Consider the following 20,059-nt stretch of genomic DNA (forward strand, 5'->3'; position numbering starts at 1 on the left):
ATGGCCATACTGTGCAGGTGTAGGAATGGACTGCCCAGTACGGTTATAATAAACTCTGCTATAGTAAACATTTGGGTATAGTGAACTACCTCTCCAGGTCCTGGCCAATCTCCATTATACGCCTATGGGAACAACGCCTGGTATAGTAAACTCTGATATAGCCTGTCAGATAAAACTTTTGTTATAGTAAACATGTTTTTTTTGGCCCCTACGTGATGCTGACTCTGGATATAGTAAACAGCGGGTGGTGCATGCATCATATGTCAGTGTGGAACCCATGGTCTGCTGCTCTATTCAGGCTGGTTGCAAGTGAGTTGATGCCTGATAACATTTAAATTACACACACCTGAATTCAAAATAAACGAAATAACTTTGCATGTGAGGAATGCCATGAAGGCTAAAACATAATGTTTAATTAATATATTAAAAAGTTCTCAAGAGGACACTGACAAGTAGTTCTGCTAACATACAAAAATGTAAATAATAAAGCAGTATGGAGGAGAGAGTCAGTTTGACCTAATCCACTATATTGTCAGTTGGGATTAGGCTAACCTCTCACACTGCATAGTAAATACAAAACAACCCCCTATATACACCCCCCCCCCTATATATAGGGGGGAGGTGTTTATAGGGGGGTGTATATAGGGGTTGTTTTGTATTTACTATGCAGTGTGAGAGGTTAGTTCAATCCCAATTGACAATATAGTGGATTAGTCCAAACTGCTCTCTCCTCCATACTGCTTCACGATTTACATTTTTGTATGTTAGCAGCACTACTTGTCAGTGTCCTCTCAAGTTCTTTTTAATATATACTGTAAGGGTTACCCATAGCAACAGGGTTGAGACAGTTCATAGAAGAGACAGCAGGCTTCCAATATTGTAAAAGTCAGGCTCCTGCCTGGTTTATTTATGAAAATTAAACAGTTGCCAGTGAATACAAAACAGTCCATCAAACAAAACAAAACCTAGCTCGGCTGAGCAACTACCTGTCTCACTCCAGTCCCTGACTGACTATACATAAACAGTATTGTAGCAAAACATACAAACAACATGGCAACTTACATTGTACATGCAGAGTTTAGTCTTTTCTCCCATGTGAGAGCTCTGTTCCCTCCAGAGTACAGGAACCAAGTGAGCTCCTTCCTGGTCAGACTGGCTGACCTTTATTCAGCACCTGTGCTCCACCCTGCACAGGTGTAATACCTGGACTGGGCCAGGTGGCCAGGGAACCCACCCACACTTCCCTGGCCAGCTCCAGGACCCTTAACCGGCTTTTGAAAAAGCCAAATTAGCACACACTTTTTTTTTTTCCCTGGAGCTTTATTTGACCAAGCACCTTAAACGAGGTGCTACATACAGCCCATCCATAACCTTTCCTATAAGAGCCTGTGACACCCTGTCACAATACATTAAAAGTTGTTATGTTTTAGCCTCCATCGCATTCCTCACATGCAAAGTTATTCAGTTTATTATGCCTAATAACATTTGTAAGACAAGAAGAATGGCATCGGCGCTGGATATACAGCACTGTACAAATAAGCAGCCATGGGAAAATAAGGAATAATGTGAATGTAAACAAAAGGATGCTGTTACCATTTCCACTTTGCAATCACCGATAAATGTATCATAGTCCTCCCACGGGATTGTACACACTCCTGTGTATCTCTTCCCTTGTTAGTATTGACGTTTCCTGTAGCGTGTTGGGGGCAGTACAAGCTACCGTATTTTTCGGACTATAAGACACACTTTTTCTCCCCCAAAAGTGGGGGGGAAAAGTGGGTGCGTCTTATAGTCCGAATGCTGTGTCCCCATCCTCCTTTTCCTGTACTTTGGAGTGCTGTCCCTGTCCTCTGCCTCCTCCAGCAGTGCTGTGCCCATCTTTCCTGCCTGCTGTCCCCGTCCTCCGCCTGTTTCCTGGTGTTTACACCTGTGCCCTCCAGCGCACTGTCCCGCTGTCCCCCCCCCCCCCCCCAGCACACTGACCGCATGTACCTTCCGCGCGCTGCCCCTCCATGCACTGTCCCGCATGCCTCCTCCAGCACACCGTCCGCATGTCCCTTCTGCGCGCTGCCCCTCATGCCCCGTCCATGCATTGTCCTCGCGGCGTGCGATTCCCCTTCTACATACCGTACATGCTGCAGCTGATGAAGTACGGTATCTTCCGGGTAATCACAGCCGCATCTACTACGAATCAGGAGCGCTTCCCCAACCTGCCAATCACGGCAGTCTCCGTCATTAGGGCTAATCACAGCACTTCCTGCTACTGAGGAAGTGCTGTGATTGGCCCTAAAGACGGAGACTGCCGTGATTGGCAGGTTGGGGAAGCGCTCCTGATTCGTAGTAGATGCGGCTGTGATTACCCGGAAGATACCGTACTTCATCAGCTGCAGCATGTACGGTATGTAGAAGGGGAATCGCACGCCGCGGGGACAGTGCATGGACGGGGCATGAGGGGCAGCGCGCAGAAGGGACATGCGGACGGTGTGCTGGAGGGGGCATGCGGGACAGTGCATGGAGGGGCAGCGCGCCGAAGGTACATGCGGACAGTGTGCTGGGGGGGACAGTGCATGGAGAGGACATGGGGGGCAGCATGCAGAAGGGACATGGAGACAGTGTGTCGGAGGGGACAGTGGGACAGTGCATGGAGGGGGCAGGGTGCAGAAGGGACATGGAGACAGTGTGCTGGAGGGGACAGTGCATGGAGGGGGCATGGAGGGCAGTGTGCAGAAGGGACATGGAGACAGTGTGCCGAAGAGGACAGTAGGACAGTGCATGGAGGGGGCAGGGAGACAGTGCACCGAGAGGGCAACAGGACAGTGAGCCAGAGGGGACAATTGGGAACACAGAGGGACAGCACACTGGGGAGGACAGGGTAATGAGTGGCATGCCTGTATTTTTGATGATTCCACGAGGGCAAGAGACATAGGTAGACAACAGCCAATCTGCACAGCTTTCACATACTACTGCAGTGATGGCTGACCTGCATCCCTCCGGCTGTGTCATGCATGGGTCACCAATGTTAGGATTGCCAGGCGGCATAAGTAGCTCTTTACTTCTTTGGCAGAATAAGGATCACACACCAATTTGTTTTTGAGTGTTGTGTTGCCGTTGCAAGCATGATTGGTGAGATGATTGTGAATACCAATGTGAAAATAAAGAAGGCTGCTGGGATAGTTTTCAGGCGCAGGGGCTATAATTGAGGGGAGAGGGCGAGGTTCATAAGAGGCTCCTGCACCATGGATGCACCAGGTTCAGTATATTATTTTTTTTTCTTAGTTTTTGCCCTCTAAACCTAGGTGCGTCTTATAGTCCGGAGCGTCTTATAGTCCGAAAAATACGGTACTTTCACTTGTAGTGCAGATCAGGGTGGAGCTACTTGCTGCAAAACTAAGGAGAGTGGAGAGGAGAGGATAAGTCCCACCTGTGGAGGTATTGGAGCCACTCACATTAAAGATATAAGTGGCTTATCACGATTGGCTGTATTTTGAAGAGAGGTTTCATGATTGGCTCATGTGTGAGCAGAAAGTTTTGCAGGACACGTGCTGTAAGTCCCGCCCGCAGAGGTATTGGAGCCACTCACAGAAAGCAAGCTAATCAGTCACGGCAGCAATTTTTAAGGAGCCCTGGATACTGTACCTGGAATTTGTACAGCCTGGCTATGCAGCCCTAAGGTATACTTAACCTTGTAGTCCACCAAATGTGCAAGTGATTGTACTGTACCTCCAATGGGATGACAGAGTTGGTGCTTTGCAGCAGAGAATGTACCAGGGCATGCTGGGCCATTTCTAGGACTATTTCTGATATAGTGACCTTCTGATATAGTCTATGAAGAAGTAAGATTATCAAGCGCTTCACAAGTAATCCAGCTGCCAGAGGTTATTTCCAATTCACAGTGGAACTGTCGAAAACTGTATGTGTAATCCTCAGCGTCCTGTGACACCCAATACTGCAGTTACTGCCTGCAATCACCCAGTGCTCAGTTGGTACAGTGTGGCCACCTTGTACGTGATTTGTTTTTAATGATTGAGGATTGTGAAATAAAAAGTGTACCCCCCTATTGCTGAAGTAACTAAGCCTGTGCTGTAGTTTGTCCTTTGGTGGTGGCCACACTGTACCAACTGAGCACTGGGTGATTGCAGGCAGTAACAGCAGTATTGGGTGTCACAGCAGCGCTGAGGATTACATAAACTTCTGATATAGTAAACCAGTTTTTCTGGTCCCTTGGAGTTTACTATGATGAGATAATACTGTAGCACAAAGTTTCTCCTGCACAGAGGAAAAAGCTGTGCATGAGTGGCTTCTTGCTACTGTGCAGGCCATACTTGTGCTTGTACAAATATGGGGCCACTGCCACTAGAACATATTTCACAAGCTGTTGTTGAATATCTTCAGATGGTTCCATCACTGGAACAGCAAGCGAGGTCTAGGATGGGGAAGTCTCTGGTCTATCCAGAGGCTTTGCTCTTCTGGGATATGTACCTAGTTTTAACTTCAATCCCTGCTTCATGTGTGCTTTTAAGCAAACCTGAATGAAAACATGTTTTTTGCTTACATGGGGCTGTTTTCAGTGCACTATTATCCAAGTGCCCCCTCAGTATCTTCTTACTCCTCTCCTTAGTGATGCGGTGGCATGTCTTTAAAAGCTCTAAACCAGCTAGTTTAGTAACTACAGTGTGTGCTCTTTTCCATCTGTGCTCCTGAGAGGCATGGTAGCCATGCCCTGGATGGTTCTGAGCATGTGCATTTACAATACTGTGCAAATCATTCGTGTGCATAAAGCTCCCGGTCTTGGTAGCGTGTTCAAGCAGGCACACAGATGGGACAGAATAGGCACCATTTCTGAGACCGGGCACCTTGTTGGAGCTTTGAAGTGGACCGACAGCAGCACAATGGGAGGACACAGAATAAATTGAGGGGCTGAAAGAAGCTGCAGCTGAGAAAAAAAGATGAACATGGAAAGCAGATTTCCATAGGCATGAGTATTGTGTGCCCGAACAGCAACTTACATCCTAAGGATTCACACTGAGAGAACGCTGATATATTAATGTTCTGGGGGCTGGTTCTCTTCTGTTGTATGTCTGCTTTGAGCAGTGTGAAGGAATAAGAAGTAAAATGGAAAAAAGGAATATATATATTTTTTAAAATAGCCTTTTAAAATAATCAGCTGGAAAGCGCCTACTACTATGATGTTGGGAGCTACAGATGACATGGTGCTCAGATGGACACATTATCCCAGAACACGTGTAGTGGTTGCGCAGCAGCAGATGGCTTTTCTATATTAGATTGCAGCTCCTGATTTTTGCCTTTTGGCTTTTAGCTATGTCTCCTCTTACATGTTAGCTGTAAGCATCTAATAACATGAGAGGAAAAGACAATAAGTACTTAACCTTTATATTAGGATGATCATAGAGTTGCTTTTCTAGATGATGATATTACATATCATGAGCATAAGGATAGGTGCAAGTGCCTAATAGATGGATTAGAAGCTTAGAAAATTCTATATATGCCCGTTACTTTCATAACTTTACATTCCGACTATTCAGGTAATAAGCACTCAGCCAAGTTCAATTTTCCTGGCTGATTGCTATTATTTTACTCCAAGACAGGAGTTTGTTTTTAATAACACTTCTGTCGTCTCTCTGCAGGAATGAATATGGGCATATGTCATGATCATTGTCTGGTTTTGATTTGCACAGTTTGAAAACTGAAATATGTAGCCAGGTGCAAGCCAGACATAAGGTGATTGTCAGCAATGCAAAGTGCAATCCAACAATGGTCTTTGAGTGAGTTTATCAAGAAACATTTCAACTTGCTTGCTGTTTCCTATGGTGGGAGAGAGGAACCAAAGATGGATAAATACATTGCATCATGCTCTATTCTCTCAACTGTCATCTGCTGCAAAGAGGTCTGCAAGGAATTTGGGGCATATACAGATTATCCGGTAGACAGTGTCTAGGTACTGTTGAAATGTTTTCAATGTTTTTTGCAGGAAATCTTAATTAATTTGCAAACCATTTTTTGTGCTAGACAAAAAGGGAAACATTCAAAAACTACATTGCATTTTTATTGTGACACACTGCTGCAGTGCATTACCTCCTAACGCAGACGTTTACAGATACAGGGAAGCATACTGTATCTACTGTATGCGACTGTAACACATCGTTGCGTTGCGACTTTTTTGGTGCGTTGCGTTGTAATTTTGCGTTGTGAACTTAACGTAGCATCATAACGCAGCGTCCTACTGTGAATCTAGCCTCACTGAAAGGCAAAATAAAAAAGTAATTTGTAGTGCATTTTACCGTAGGAGAAATGTATGACTTCTAGGTAGATATCTACATGTATTTTGCGTTTTACAATTTTTGTGATAGTTCTCCATTTTAATCTCATCTAATGCAAATCAAGCCATTACCCACCATGATCCATGTACTTTTGTGATTATGCTGTTCGATGGAAGAATTGAGGGCATAGGCCTTCTGTTGCAGCTCACAGTGACATAACAGCTGAGTAACTCGGAGAGCTTAAATGTCAGTTCAAATGATGGAGGGCCATTTAGCTGAATATCCTGATGCCTACTTTATGTATAGAGATTACAATTTTGTATGTTACGCTGGCACAACTATTAGAACTCTGTACCTACACCAGTAAAGCAGAGTCCAAGTTCCATTTATCTTTGCCTGAGTAGTGCGTAATGTTAATTTCTCCCACTACTCATAGCTAAAGTAATTTATTCCTTAGTGTTTGACTTTGAGGTGAAATGCATGCAATAACCTTGGGGGAGGATAAGAACCTTTGCAAGATTTTAATTCTTGTTTGTGCTGAAATTTTACTTCCTGTGAATGTTAGCCCATTATGTTCAATAGGAAGTGAAACCAACCATAATAACTTTGTTTTTCTACTTGACTGTATACTACAAATATTCTTTTGATTTCTGTGTGTCTGCGATGGAAGGAGTTTTCATTTTCTGTTGAGGAGTAATCTTGATCACTTGGAAATAAAGTGTGCGAAAACTGCTGTGCATGAGACAACAAAAAGTCTTGCAATATCCCAACACTTCCTCATGTTGTCCAAAGGAAAGAAAAACCTCTTAGCTGGAATGCAACTTTAGTTCAGTTCACACAACTAGAATCTTAAGACTGATGATACAATAATAATATAATCAAATATAATCAAAATTTCATTATTTCTTTTTTTTCTTTAACTTCCATTTAGAAAAGATGACCACCCCAAATCAGACGCCACAGAAAGAAGTTGGTAAAAACTCGGACAATGTAGATGATCACAGCTACCGGCAGGATAAGAAGAACCGAGCAACACTAAGAACAACAGAAAGGGATCAGAAGAAAAATGTGCAATGCTCCTTTATGCTGGAGGCAAGCTGTGGGTCTTTGCCAAAAAAATCTATACCAGATGTTGATCTTAATAAGCCTTATCTCAGCCTTGGCTGTAGCAGTAATGCCAAGCTACCAGTGTCTGTGCCTGTTCAAATTCCAAGGACTGCGCGACAGACCTCTAGAACAGACTGTCCGGCTGACCGCCTGAAGTTTTTTGAGACACTTCGTCTTTTGCTTAAGCTTACATCAGTCTCTAAAAAAAAGGAACGGGAACAGCGAGTTCAAGAAAACACATCTTCTATGTGGTTTAACCAGTCTAATGAACTTTTTTGGCTAGAACTACAAGCTTGGCATGCCGGCCGCAGTATTAATGACCAAGATATCTTCCTGTATACAGCTCGACAGGCAATACCTGACATAATTAATGAAATCCTAAATTTTAAGGTAAACTATGGAAGGTTATCGACTGTCAGTAATGGTGGCAATCTCAATGGGGCAGTTACTGAGGGGCAGTACTCATGTCCTCATGAAGTAAACTCAGTTGGCCATTTAGGCTATCATGACCACATCCAGAAGCAAAGAGTTTCTTTTGAGCAAGTTAAACAAATCATGGAACTTCTGGAGTACATTGAGGCACTTTACCCATCTTTACAAGCTCTTCAAAGAGATTATGAAAAATATGCAGCAAAAGACTTTCAAGCAAGAGTGCAGGCACTCTGCTTGTGGCTTAATATAACTAAGGACCTCAACCACAAGTTTAGGATTATGGGAACTGTTTTAGGCATCAAAAACCTTTCTGACATTGGCTGGCCAGTGTTTGAAATTTCTTCACCACGTCCATCAAATGGTCCTGAGGAAGAAGACAGTAATATGGAACAAGAAGGGAATATGAGCACAGATAGTTCTGGCACTTGTACAGAAGAAAGTGAAGAAGAGGAGACGGACAATATATTAGATGCTAGACATGAAACCGACAATAACTTAAACAGTAAATTAAAGGGTCATTCTTTGAAAAAGGACTGCCGCCCACAGAAATTAGACAGATTCATGTCTGAGGATGACTCGTGTTGGGGAAGTCCAGAGTGCAGCCATGAGTCTGGTTGTAACAGGCATTGTTTAACTTCAATATACAGACCTTTTGTGGACAAAGCATTAAAGCAGATGGGGCTTCGGAAGTTAATTTTGAGGCTTCATAAATTAATGCATGGCTCGCTTCAAAGAGCCCGAAGAGCTTTGATAAAAACTGATCATATGTTGGAGGTAAGGAATTGCTATGTATTTTTATCATTTTGTCATGATTACCCATTTTCAGAGATTACAATATTGGCATGATCCCTGTAAAGTTTTCAGTTACCGTATTTCGCGCCGTATAAGACGCTCCGGAATATAAGACGCACCCAGGTTTAGAGGGCAAAAACCAGGGAAAAAAAAATATACTAAACCTGGTGCATCCATATTCCAGGAGCGTCTTGTACATGTCGTCCTGTGTGTCCTCATGTGTGCTCCTGTGCCCCCCATATTCTCATGTGTCCTTCTGTGTGTCCTCCTGTGCCCCCATGTGTCCTCCTGTGCCCCCATGTGTCCTTCTGTGCCTCCTGTGTGTCCTAATGTGCCCCCCATGTGTCCTCATGTGCCCCCATGTGTCCTCCTGTGTGTCCTAATGTGCCCCCCATGTGTCCTCATGTGCCCCCCATGTGTCCTTCTGTGCCCCCCATGTGTCCTCCTGTGCCCTCCATGTGTTCTCCTGTGTGTCCTCATGTGCCTTCATGTGCCCCCCATGTGTCCTCCTGTGTCCTCATGTGCCCCCCATGTGTCCTCATGTGCCCCCCATGTGTCCTCATGTGCCCTCCATGTGTCCTCATGTGCCCCCCATGTGTCCTTCTGTGCCCCCATGTGTCCTCCTGTGCCCCCCATGTGTCCCTATATGTTCTCCTGTGCCCCCCCATGTGTCTTGTGTGTGCTCGTGTGCCCCCATGTGTCTTGCTGTGCCCCCTCATGTGTGCTCCGGTGCCACCATATGTCATCCGGTGCCCCCATGTGTCCTCATTTGCCCCCCTTGCCTGAGTCTCTTGGCCCCCCATAGGGTGTCAATAGCGGCGGCAACTTACCTTTGGCAGGCTCCCGCGCTGATCCTAGATGATTGCGCTGCCCCCCGCTAGCCTCCTCTGCCTCCCCCCTGCTTATCTGGCCCCCCCGGGTGTAGCAATAAGTATCGGCAGCTTACCTCCGCAGTGCGCCCGCGATGACTGCAGACGTCCGTCTTCCAGGCACTTCTCGCTCTAGTGACCGGCTTGAACTAATGACGCGCAGTTCAAAGCCGGTCACTAGAGCGAGAAGTGCCTGGAAGACGGACGTCTGCAGTCATCGCGGGCGCACTGCGGAGGTAAGCTGCCGATACTTATTGCTACACCCGGGGGGGGGGGCCAGATAAGCAGGGGGGAGGCAGAGGAGGCTAGCGGGGGGCAGCGCAATCATCTAGGATCAGCGCGGGAGCCTGCCAAAGGTAAGTTGCCGCCGCTATTGACACTCTATGGGGGGCCAAGAGACTCAGGCAGGGGGGAGGAAGGCAGGCACAGAAAGGCAGGGAATCCCCGACGTGGCGGCGGGTCGCGGTTCGTATCGGCGGGCGTTATTAAGTCGGGGATTCCCTGCCTTTGCCGTATAAGACGCAGGGACTTTTTCTCCCCATTTTTGGGGGAGAAAAAGTGCGTCTTATACGGCAACAAATACGGTATATCTATAAGATGAAGGATTTCTTTATAATTGGATATTGCTGTAGAGGGATGAGTGCAGTTGAAGGTCAGTGCTGATCTACAACAGAACCCATATCAACCAAGCTAATTTCAAATTACTGTGCATAAATATGGAGATATTGACTCCCGATTTGGTTAAAGTGGTATAGTCAATTTTTTTTAAAATTAAGTTTCCAATAGATATAGTTAGCCCAGTATTTTCGTTAGGTTTGAAGACAGATACCAGGTAGAAAGTTTTGAAAAGGTTGCAAAAAGTCAGTAATTTGCTTTCAATTAGATGGACAGCTCAAAAAATGGACCAAGTGAATGAAGCTGAGGTAGACTATGAGTGGTCCCTTTTGAAACCAAATAAAGAAATGTGCATAGACAATTTGCAGAATTCCATGTCCACTCAGAATTTTTGGCAGCACATTTATTATATATGTGTATGTATGTATGTATGTATGTATGTATATATATATATATATATATATATATATATATATATATATATATATATGCACACATATTGCTCATTGCCATATTAATTGCTAGCAATATACCAGCAACACAATAAAAAAAAGCCAGTTGGGGCAGGAGCAGGTTTACTGCAATTGTTGTAGTTTTGAAATACTGTTCAATCTGTTTTTTCCTGATATAGGATTTCAGCAGCTTAACACTTGACCGGGCCTTTTTTTTGTATTTTTCAATATGTTGTGTGCATTGCAGGCAAGCCAGTTTAGGCAGTTTAGCACGTGTTCTGTTCTACTGTACTACAAACTACATGCAGCATGTGGTTTGGCACTGTCATGCTGAAATAAGCAATGCTTTGCCTGCTTTGTCTGGATGACAGCTTGTTCTACTTCAGGACCTGTATATATTCTTTAGCAGGTGCCTTTCCAGATGTTCAGGCTTTTCATGCAATGTGCACTAACACATCTTCATACCATCACAGATGCTGGACTTGGAACGGTTCGCTAAAAACAATCTGGACAGTCATTTTTTTTTTCTTTATCCTGGTCAAAGCATAGATCATTATTCTTACAAAGAATTTCATTCAGAGAAAAAGGACAAATTTCCATTTCTCCTCAGTCAGTCTTAAAGGAATTGAGGTGGCAGTGTTTCTGGCTCTTGTTCATATTAGATTTTCTCTGCACCTCTTTGCAGGGTAGAGGTTAACTTGCGTTTCTGGTTTCGGCAACAAACTGTTTTCAGTTTTTGAAAGTTTTGCTGCTGCTTGAGCACAGTGATTTCCACTGCAGAATTGTGTCTGTTTTAAATGCAATGCAGTGCCACCTAAAGGCCTGATGATCAAAAACATCTAGTATTGACTGTTAGCAAACTTCTCTGGATGTTATAAATCTTTTTTTTTTTTTTTCAAGATCTGTATTATAAATGAAGTCTCTACATTCTTTACCATTTTTTTTAACCACTTGTCATTTTACATATTTGCAGAACATTACACAGTTCTACTTTACTAAATATTGTATTACCGTGTTTCCCTGAAAGTAAGACACTGTCTTATATTCATTCTTCCTTCAAAATATGTGCTATGGCTTATTTTTGGGAAGGTCTTACCGTATTTGTTGCCGTATAAGACGCACTTTTTCTCCCCCAAAAATGGGGAGAAAAAGTCCCTGCGTCTTATACGGCAAAGGCAGGGAATCCCCGACTTAATAACGCCCGCCGATACGAACCGCGACCCGCCGCCACGTCGGGGATTCCCTGCCTTTCTGTGCCTGCCTTCCTCCCCCCTGCCTGAGTCTCTTGGCCCCCCATAGAGTGTCAATAGCGGCGGCAACTTACCTTTGGCAGGCTCCCGCGCTGATCCTAGATGATTGCGCTGCCCCCCGCTAGCCTCCTCTGCCTCCCCCCTGCTTATCTGGCCCCCCCCGGGTGTAGCAATAAGTATCGGCAGCTTACCTCCGCAGTGCGCCCGCGATGACTGCAGACGTCCGTCTTCCAGGCACTTCTCGCTCTAGTGACCGGCTTTGAACTGCGCGTCATCAGTTCAAGCCGGTCACTAGAGCGAGAAGTGCCTGGAAGACGGACGTCTGCAGTCATCGCGGGCGCACTGCGGAGGTAAGCTGCCGATACTTATTGCTACACCCGGGGGGGGGCCAGATAAGCAGGGGGGAGGCAGAGGAGGCTAGCGGGGGGCAGCGCAATCATCTAGGATCAGCGTGGGAGCCTGCCAAAGGTAAGTTGCCGCCGCTATTGACACCCTATGGGGGGCCAAGAGACTCAGGCAAGGGGGGCAAATGAGGACACATGGGGGCACCGGATGACATATGGGGGCACAGCAAGACACATGGGGGCACACGAGCACACACAGGACACATGGGGGGGCACAGGAGAACATATAGGGACACATGGGGGGCACAGGAGGACACATGGGGGGCACAGAAGGACACATGGGGGGCACATGAGGACACATGGAGGGCACATGAGGACACATGGGGGGCACATGAGGACACATGGGGGGCACATGAGGACACATGGGGGGCACATGAAGGCACATGAGGACACACAGGAGAACACATGGAGGGCACAGGAGGACACATGGGGGGCACAGAAGGACACATGGGGGCACATGAGGACACATGGGGGGCACATTAGGACACACAGGAGGACACATGGGGGCACATGAGGACACATGGGGGGCACATTAGGACACACAGGAGGACACATGGGAGGCACAGAAGGACACATGGGGGCACAGGAGGACACATGGGGGCACAGGAGGACACACAGAAGGACACATGAGGATATGGGGGGCACAGGAGCACACATGAGGACACACAGGACGACATGTACAAGACGCTCCTGGAATATGGATGCACCAGGTTTAGTATATATTTTTTTCCCTGGTTTTTGCCCTCTAAACCTGGGTGCGTCTTATATTCCGGAGCGTCTTATACGGCGCGAAATACGGGTATATTTTGTGGGGTTAGCCAGATCTCCCTTTAGTGTATAGCCAGATCCCCCTAGTATATAGCCTTATTACCCTAATATATAGCCAGTGTAAAAAGGCATATTACAATCCCCCCCCCCCCCCCCCCCCTTTAGCTGAAGGCAGCTAAAGTTGTACAGTGGCCCGTATACCGGAAGTGATCTGTTTACTTCCTGTATACGGCGGTGCTGTTACTGTCTGGTGAGCAGGTGAACGTTACCCCAACTTTCCCAGCGCCGGCCCTTGTTCTTCGCTGTGTCCCTGCAGCTAGGTCTTATTTTTGGTGGAGGGCATTTATTTCAAGCATGCTTGAGATGTAAGCTAGTATTTGTTTTCAGGGAAGGTCTTATTTTAAGGGAAAGACGGTAGATATCCAGAGATGCAAAAGAAAGTAACATTAAAACAAATGTGAGCTTTGGTAGCACAATAGCTTCTGTAGGATTATTCTTGTCTATTTCAAGTCGGCATGGCAATGCTAATCATTTGTGTTTATTTGGGTGTTAACTGACCATGGAGCTGGCTAGGGGCTGTAACACACCTTGTTAGCATTTTCCCAGTATTTACTCCATAGTTTGATAGAGTCTGGCCTATGATGTATCCAGCATCGGTGAAATAGCATTCCATGCAAAATAGTACTTGGCATTTATATTTGGTAAACCATCCAGTACGCAATGTCCTAGGTTTTTCATTGAGGACTGATCCTGCCGAGTTGCTCTGTTGTCTTATTTTACATATGTCTAGTATCACTCTGTACACTGACCCCTAGTTACCATTAGAATTTTAAAAAGGCCAGTTCTGGTAGCAACCTTTTATTTATTCAACTTTGCATTGGAAAAAGGAAATACTTGACTTTAAATTATTATTTTTTTCTTTCAAAAACGTTCCACAGAATAAAATGTCCCAGTTTGGTATTTTTCTTAAATTTTGCAAGACTTCTGATACGCTTGTCTTTGCTTGTAATTCAGTTTGACTGAGCACTTTTATTGGGACAGAAGTGCAGTTCATATTTGAAATCCCCTTAAATACCAGTTTACAGTAATTACACAAAACAAATGCAGTTTACAAGATCAAAAATACTGCAAAATCACATTTATTGCAGTGTTTTTTTTTTATGTATGTTTGACAAAAAAGACCTCATTTTATGTAGAAATATGCATTGGTTGTAGTACACCAATATCTATAATGCATAGTAATGGTAGTAACGTTCCTTAGTTCATTTTCTTAACTTGGGAGTAAGGGATTCTGAAATGAAAATAAACTTATGATATAATAATTTGTATGTTTAGTACTGCTAATAAATAAAACATTATTAGCACAGGTATGAGTCTCATGTTGTCTCCAGCAGGGCTGTGGAGTCGGAGTCGAGGAGTTGGATCAATTTTTGGGTACTTGGAGTCGGGAAAAAAATGCACCGACTCTGACTCCTAGTGCATTTAAACTGTAATTAAAATAGAAAATATTATAAAATGTTCTGTTTCTCAGATAATAGTCATCACAAATTATATATACAGTATTAGCTGTGCTTCGCCCACAAAAATGAAATAAACCAATCAAAAAATATTTACTTGTGCTGCTTCAATAAAGCAGTCCCTGTATTTTTAAAGTCAGATATACATATCTGATTGTGACTGTATATATGATGTGTACATAGGAATCTTTTATATATAGTAAATAACATCTATGCTGTAAGAATAAAGCCTGATGTGTAGCTGTGTCACTAATAAAGATGGTCACTGAGATGCAAATAATTCTGCGTTGATGCTAGTTTATGCAAATTTATGCACTCCTTTTGCTCATGAAATCAAATAATTTGATATGTTGTTAAAATTTGGTTTGGTGACTAAAGGGTACGTGAGACGGATGTAAAGAAAAGTTTTATACATACCTTTGAGGCTAATCAGTCCCTCCCTGTCCTCCTCCACCACCTGGATCTTCTGCTATGAGCCCCGGTAATTCAGCCAATCAGCACAGACAGGCCGCGTGCCACGTCCACAGCCAGGAGCGTTCTGCATCTGCACAATAGTGCTGCGCAGGTGTAGTACATTCCTGGTGGCGGAGTGTGTGCATGTGCACTACCCCCGCCTCGCTCAAGTGCCTGGACCCATAGCAGAAGATCCAGGTGGCGGAGAAAGACAGCGAAGGACTGATTAGAGTGAAGGGGGCTGGAGGAAGCCCCAGGTATGTATAAAACTTTTATCTGTCTCAGGTTTACTTTAAGTTACACAGTAGTACTATACTCTACTTATGCATTCCCCACAGAGCTGCAGGGAATCCACTGAGAATGATGTGCACATTGAACACCAGGGCTGTGGAGTCGGTACAAAAATCCTCCGACTCCTCAGGTTACGATTCCACTGACTTCGACTCCGACTCCTCTAATTTGCATATTACAATTTTGTTGATTGAAATTATGTAACATGAAATGAATCTCTTAACTGCCAATGCTTAGGAAATTCAAAGTACAACTGAAGTGAGAGGGATATTCCCTTTTAAACAATACCAGTTACCTAGCTAGCCGGCTGATCTTCTGCCTCTAATACTTTTAGTCATAGACTTCGGCCTCGTTCACATCGTACGCGTTTCCGTGCGCATTTGGTAGCTCGTACGATGTGCTAACATGCAAGAACGGCAGAAGGGTATAGACAGCCCTTCTGCTGTTCACTCAAATGCACTGCGCAGCAGTACGATTTTCAAGGTTGCGCTTGCGTACTGCTGCATGCATTCTGCCCGCAAGCGCAGAGCTGACCCATTCACTGTCAGTGGATGGAAACAGCAGTGTCGCGAGTAGCAGCACAGATGGTGTGCGATCGTACACGTTGCGTTCCAATTGCATGGCCATCTGCGCTGCATAGATGTGAACAAGGCCTAAAACTAGTCCTTGGTAAGAGTACTTGTAGAAGATACAGGCAGGAACAAAGAACATCTATGCTGTGTCCATGCTAAAGAGAATAAACCATTTTCTGATCCCTTCCACTCTGTTTAAAACTAATGGAAAGAGTATGATTGCAGTATTATGTAAGCAAGTAGTCCTATATTTCAAATGTGGTCTAATTATTTCTCAATGTGGGTTTAGTCTTCAGAATTCCCAGACCTTATATTATGTTCAGATTACCTGCCAGACCTTCTGAAGCAATCGCCTACTTCAATGCACAACTCAGAGCCTTCTTGTGATTTTGTGTCAGTGGAAGAGCTGGGGGCCATGAACTTACCATCATTTGAGCCAGCTTTCTTGGTCCTCTGTCGGGTCCTTTTAAATGTAATTCATGAATGTCTCAAATTGAGATTGGAACAGAGGCCCGCGGGAGAGCCATCACTTCTGAGCATTAAACAGGTCAGTATTGAGATGTTTAAAAAATGTTTTTGCATTGTATATGTTCAGTCTATTGCGGATCACTTCAGTAGTTGACTGCTCAATAGAATCGACTGCAACATTCATGAATCATTGGCAAAGTACAGTAAACTCCTTGAGATGGACACTCCCATTCATATCAATGTGGGCATTGGTTGGTCCCGGCGGTAAATGACTTCCACGAATGCTGGAAGTCGCACGTTTGAACCAAGGTATAACGTACCCATTAAGGATCCAATTTTTTTTTTTTGAACGATCGACCGTCCGGCCATTGTGATTGATCGTTCGGCCCGAACAATGAAGGTAAAAAAAGCAATCTACGGTAATCGGACTAAAATAATAGTTCAGACATTTGGATCTACGAAACGATCAATAGAACTGTTCATCGTTGATTGGCACCATTAACGGTACCCAATCCAATTGATCATACGAGCGGTTTTTTTGAAGCTTGTACCCTTAGTGGGAACTATTACATAAACACAGTGTGACAAGTGTACAATCAGTCGATAATTGCCAGCATATACAATTGTTTAAGGTCTTAAAGAGAATCTGTATTCTCCGATTTGTACAATAAAAAACATACCAATTGAGTCACTGTAATCTCCTGGATCCCTCTTTGCCGTTTCTGCCGCTCCCCGCTGCAATCCTGGCTTTTAATCGCCAGTTTTAGGCAGTGTTTACAAATGTATATATGTGTGTGTGAGTTATAGTATACTACAAGTTTTTATAACAGTTTCTCAGCATGTGACTGGCAGCTCCCTCCCCCAACAGCCTCACAAACTGCATCACAGACAAGCTGAAACTCAGAGCTCACTGTGAAAAATAAACAAAGCACACAGGGCATGGAGGGGGCGTGCATAACTTGTATTCATTACAACAAAGGCAGCCCATTCCTCCCTGGGTCGACAAAGCTTGACAAAGAAAAGATTAGATATATTACAGAGACAGTGCAACTAGAAAAGGCTGCAGTAATCCAGACCACATTAGAACAGGTATAGGAACTTATAGGATAGAAGAAATAAGGCTGAAAATTTGTTACAGAGTCTCTTTAACATTGGTCATGTTATTGTTTCCAGTCTCTCTACAGCAGAATTCACATATAGTTCGCAGACAATCTGATTATTTGATATAACTGTCAGCCTGTGTGTACTAGGCCTAATTTACACATTGTCGTGTGTGGTTTACAGTAACATACCATTAGTGTGTGATAGGAAAGGAAATTGGACATTGCATAGAATGCAATGTCCAGCATTCCCATTTGTTTTTCAGAATGCACTGCTGTGCATTTAAGTATAACACACACCGTGATGCACAGTATACGTGAGTCCTAAATGTGTGCTGCCTGATCTCATTGCCATTGATAAAACCAACATAGAAATGTTAATGTTCAGAATATATGGAAGGAGTCTAATTCTCTTTTATGTGAATGATGTGTCTGTTAAGCCACACAGAAATATTGCGTGAAAACATGGTGTCATAAAATACTGCAAATGTGTCACCATTGTAATTTACACAATAAATTCATTATAAGCTGTATGTCATCCTTGCAGTCTTTTGGTTAACAAATGCCCTTAAAAGAGAAAAACAAAAGGGCTGATTAAAAATAAAGCATTAACATGGTTCTAGATCCGGAACTAGACTCCTTCGAAAAAGTCATCTGTCTCTCATTTAGCTCTACGTAAATGTAAATCACTACTGCTCTCAATGCAACTAGTAGATGTGTGGAGGCTCCACAACCCATCCACGATTGACTATACATATTACTCTTTCCCTCAAAATGCATACACCAGGATAGACTATATTTTTGTCTCCCATAACCTCCTCTCAGTATCCACAGCCCCTTCTATTGGAAACATCTCCCTATCTGATCATGCCCCAGTCTCTGTTGACTTAGCCATTGGGGAAAATAGACGAGGTCCTGCTTCCTGGCGGTTAAACAACTCTCTCTTGGAGGATAAACAGGTCTTTCAGAGAATCAAACAGGAACTGGAGGAATTTTTTGAGGTAAATGCTACTGGAGATATGTCTCCTCTCACGATCTGGGAAACACAAAAATGCTTCACATGGGGACTTCTGATTAGGGAGGGGGCGAGGAAAAAGAGGGAAAGGGACAAGGATATTAATGACACCCTGGTATCAGTTGGTGAGCTAGAACAGAAACACAAAAGACATAGAGCCCCTACAACACTGGCCACTCTTACAAACTTGAGAGAAAAACTCAAATCACTATTATTTTTTAAAGTCAAATATGCGGCCCTGCGCTGTCGGCGCACTTTCTACGAATTTGGCAACAAGTGCAGCTCAATCTTGGCCAAAGCATTAAAAACCCAACAATCTTCAAATTACATACCTTGTATCAAGGATAAACACTCAGTAATGCATTATAAATATGAAAAGATTGTAGAGACCTTCAAGGATTTTTACTCCTATTTATATAATCTTCCACACCATCACCCTGCATCTAATGCAGAGGCCAAACAGAGTAGAATAGCTGACTATCTCCAACGATCACAGATGCCGAAGCTATCCCCAGATGACACTAAAATATTAGAGGAACCATTCTCAGAAGACGAATTGCACATAGCCCTTTCCCAAACGCCCTCAGGCAAAGTACCAGGCCCAGATGGCTACACAGCACAATACTATAAGGAGTTCGCACAGCAATTATCCCCGCATTTTCTCAAAACATTTAATGCCATCTCTGACCCCCTTTCAGGTGGGAGCTCCTTCTCCCCTCAAATGCTCGAATCCCACATTTCTGTAATTCTAAAGGAGGGAAAAGATCCGGCTCAATGCCAGAGCTTCAGACCTATATCCTTGCTTAATGTAGATCTGAAGATCTATGCGAAAATGCTGGCAAATAGATTGTCCCCTCAATAATTCACTACGATCAAGTGGGATTCGTCTTGGGCCGAGAGGCCAGAGACAACACCATTAGGACTTTAAACATCATGCACTGGGTGAGGTCACAGTCCATGCCAACTCTCTTGCTATCAACAGACGCAGAAAAAGCCTTTGACAGGGTGGACTGGGACCTCATTGCAGGCACACTTAGGTATATAGGCCTGTCAGATAACATGCTTGGCCGTATCCTGGCTCTCTACTCATGTCCTACTGCTAGGGTGAAAGCGAACGGCACACTATCAGACCCATTTCCTATCCGCAATGGTACCCGCCAGGGTTGCCCTCTCCCACCCTTAATTTTTGCGCTTTCTCTAGAGCCGTTCCTGTGCGCAGTTCGAAATAACCCTGACATACAGGGAGTTACCCTCCCCAACTCTACTCGCAAAAAAGCTGCATATGCGGCGACCTTATGTTTTTCCTCACAAATCCCCACGTCTCACTACCGAATTTATTGGCCGAATTCAAATCTTATGGGGAAATATCAAATATGTCCATCAATTATGACAAAAGTGAAGCTTTAAGCCTACAACTCTCAGGAGAACTCAAGACACTGCTGCAAAGTAATTTCCCCTTTTAAGTGGCCCACTCGCTCGTTGAAATATCTGGGCATTCAGATTACACCCAATCCCAGAGACCTGGTGTCTGCAAACTTTACCCCTGCCCTGCACCGCATCAAACAGGATTTGCCGTCCTGGGACAAGCCCCAGTTCTCCTGGTTTGGAAGGAGCTGTATTATCAAAATGACAATAATGCCACGCCTTCTATACCTATTCCAGACAATGCCTATCTT

At 44.2% G+C, this 20,059-nt stretch overlaps 1 protein-coding gene across 7 annotated transcripts in view; it reads left to right on the forward strand.

Moving 5' to 3' along the window:
* MAP3K4 (mitogen-activated protein kinase kinase kinase 4) overlaps window positions 1-20,059 on the forward strand; it is a 222,110-nt gene that overhangs the window by 70,052 nt on the left and 131,999 nt on the right. For 5 of the 7 annotated variants that reach the window (XM_068231736.1, XM_068231739.1, XM_068231735.1 and 2 more), the window contains exons 3-4: window positions 7,210-8,591; window positions 16,090-16,347. In XM_068231736.1, coding sequence (XP_068087837.1) covers window positions 7,210-8,591; window positions 16,090-16,347 — 1,640 coding nt within the window. Of the gene's footprint in view, window positions 1-5,686; window positions 5,740-7,209; window positions 8,592-16,089; window positions 16,348-20,059 lie in introns of those variants that run through there. The other 2 variants (XM_068231741.1, XM_068231742.1) reach the window with 2 other exon arrangements.

The sequence above is a fragment of the Hyperolius riggenbachi genome, chromosome 4 (assembly GCF_040937935.1).
Source record: "Hyperolius riggenbachi isolate aHypRig1 chromosome 4, aHypRig1.pri, whole genome shotgun sequence".
Taxonomy (NCBI): domain Eukaryota; kingdom Metazoa; phylum Chordata; class Amphibia; order Anura; family Hyperoliidae; genus Hyperolius; species Hyperolius riggenbachi.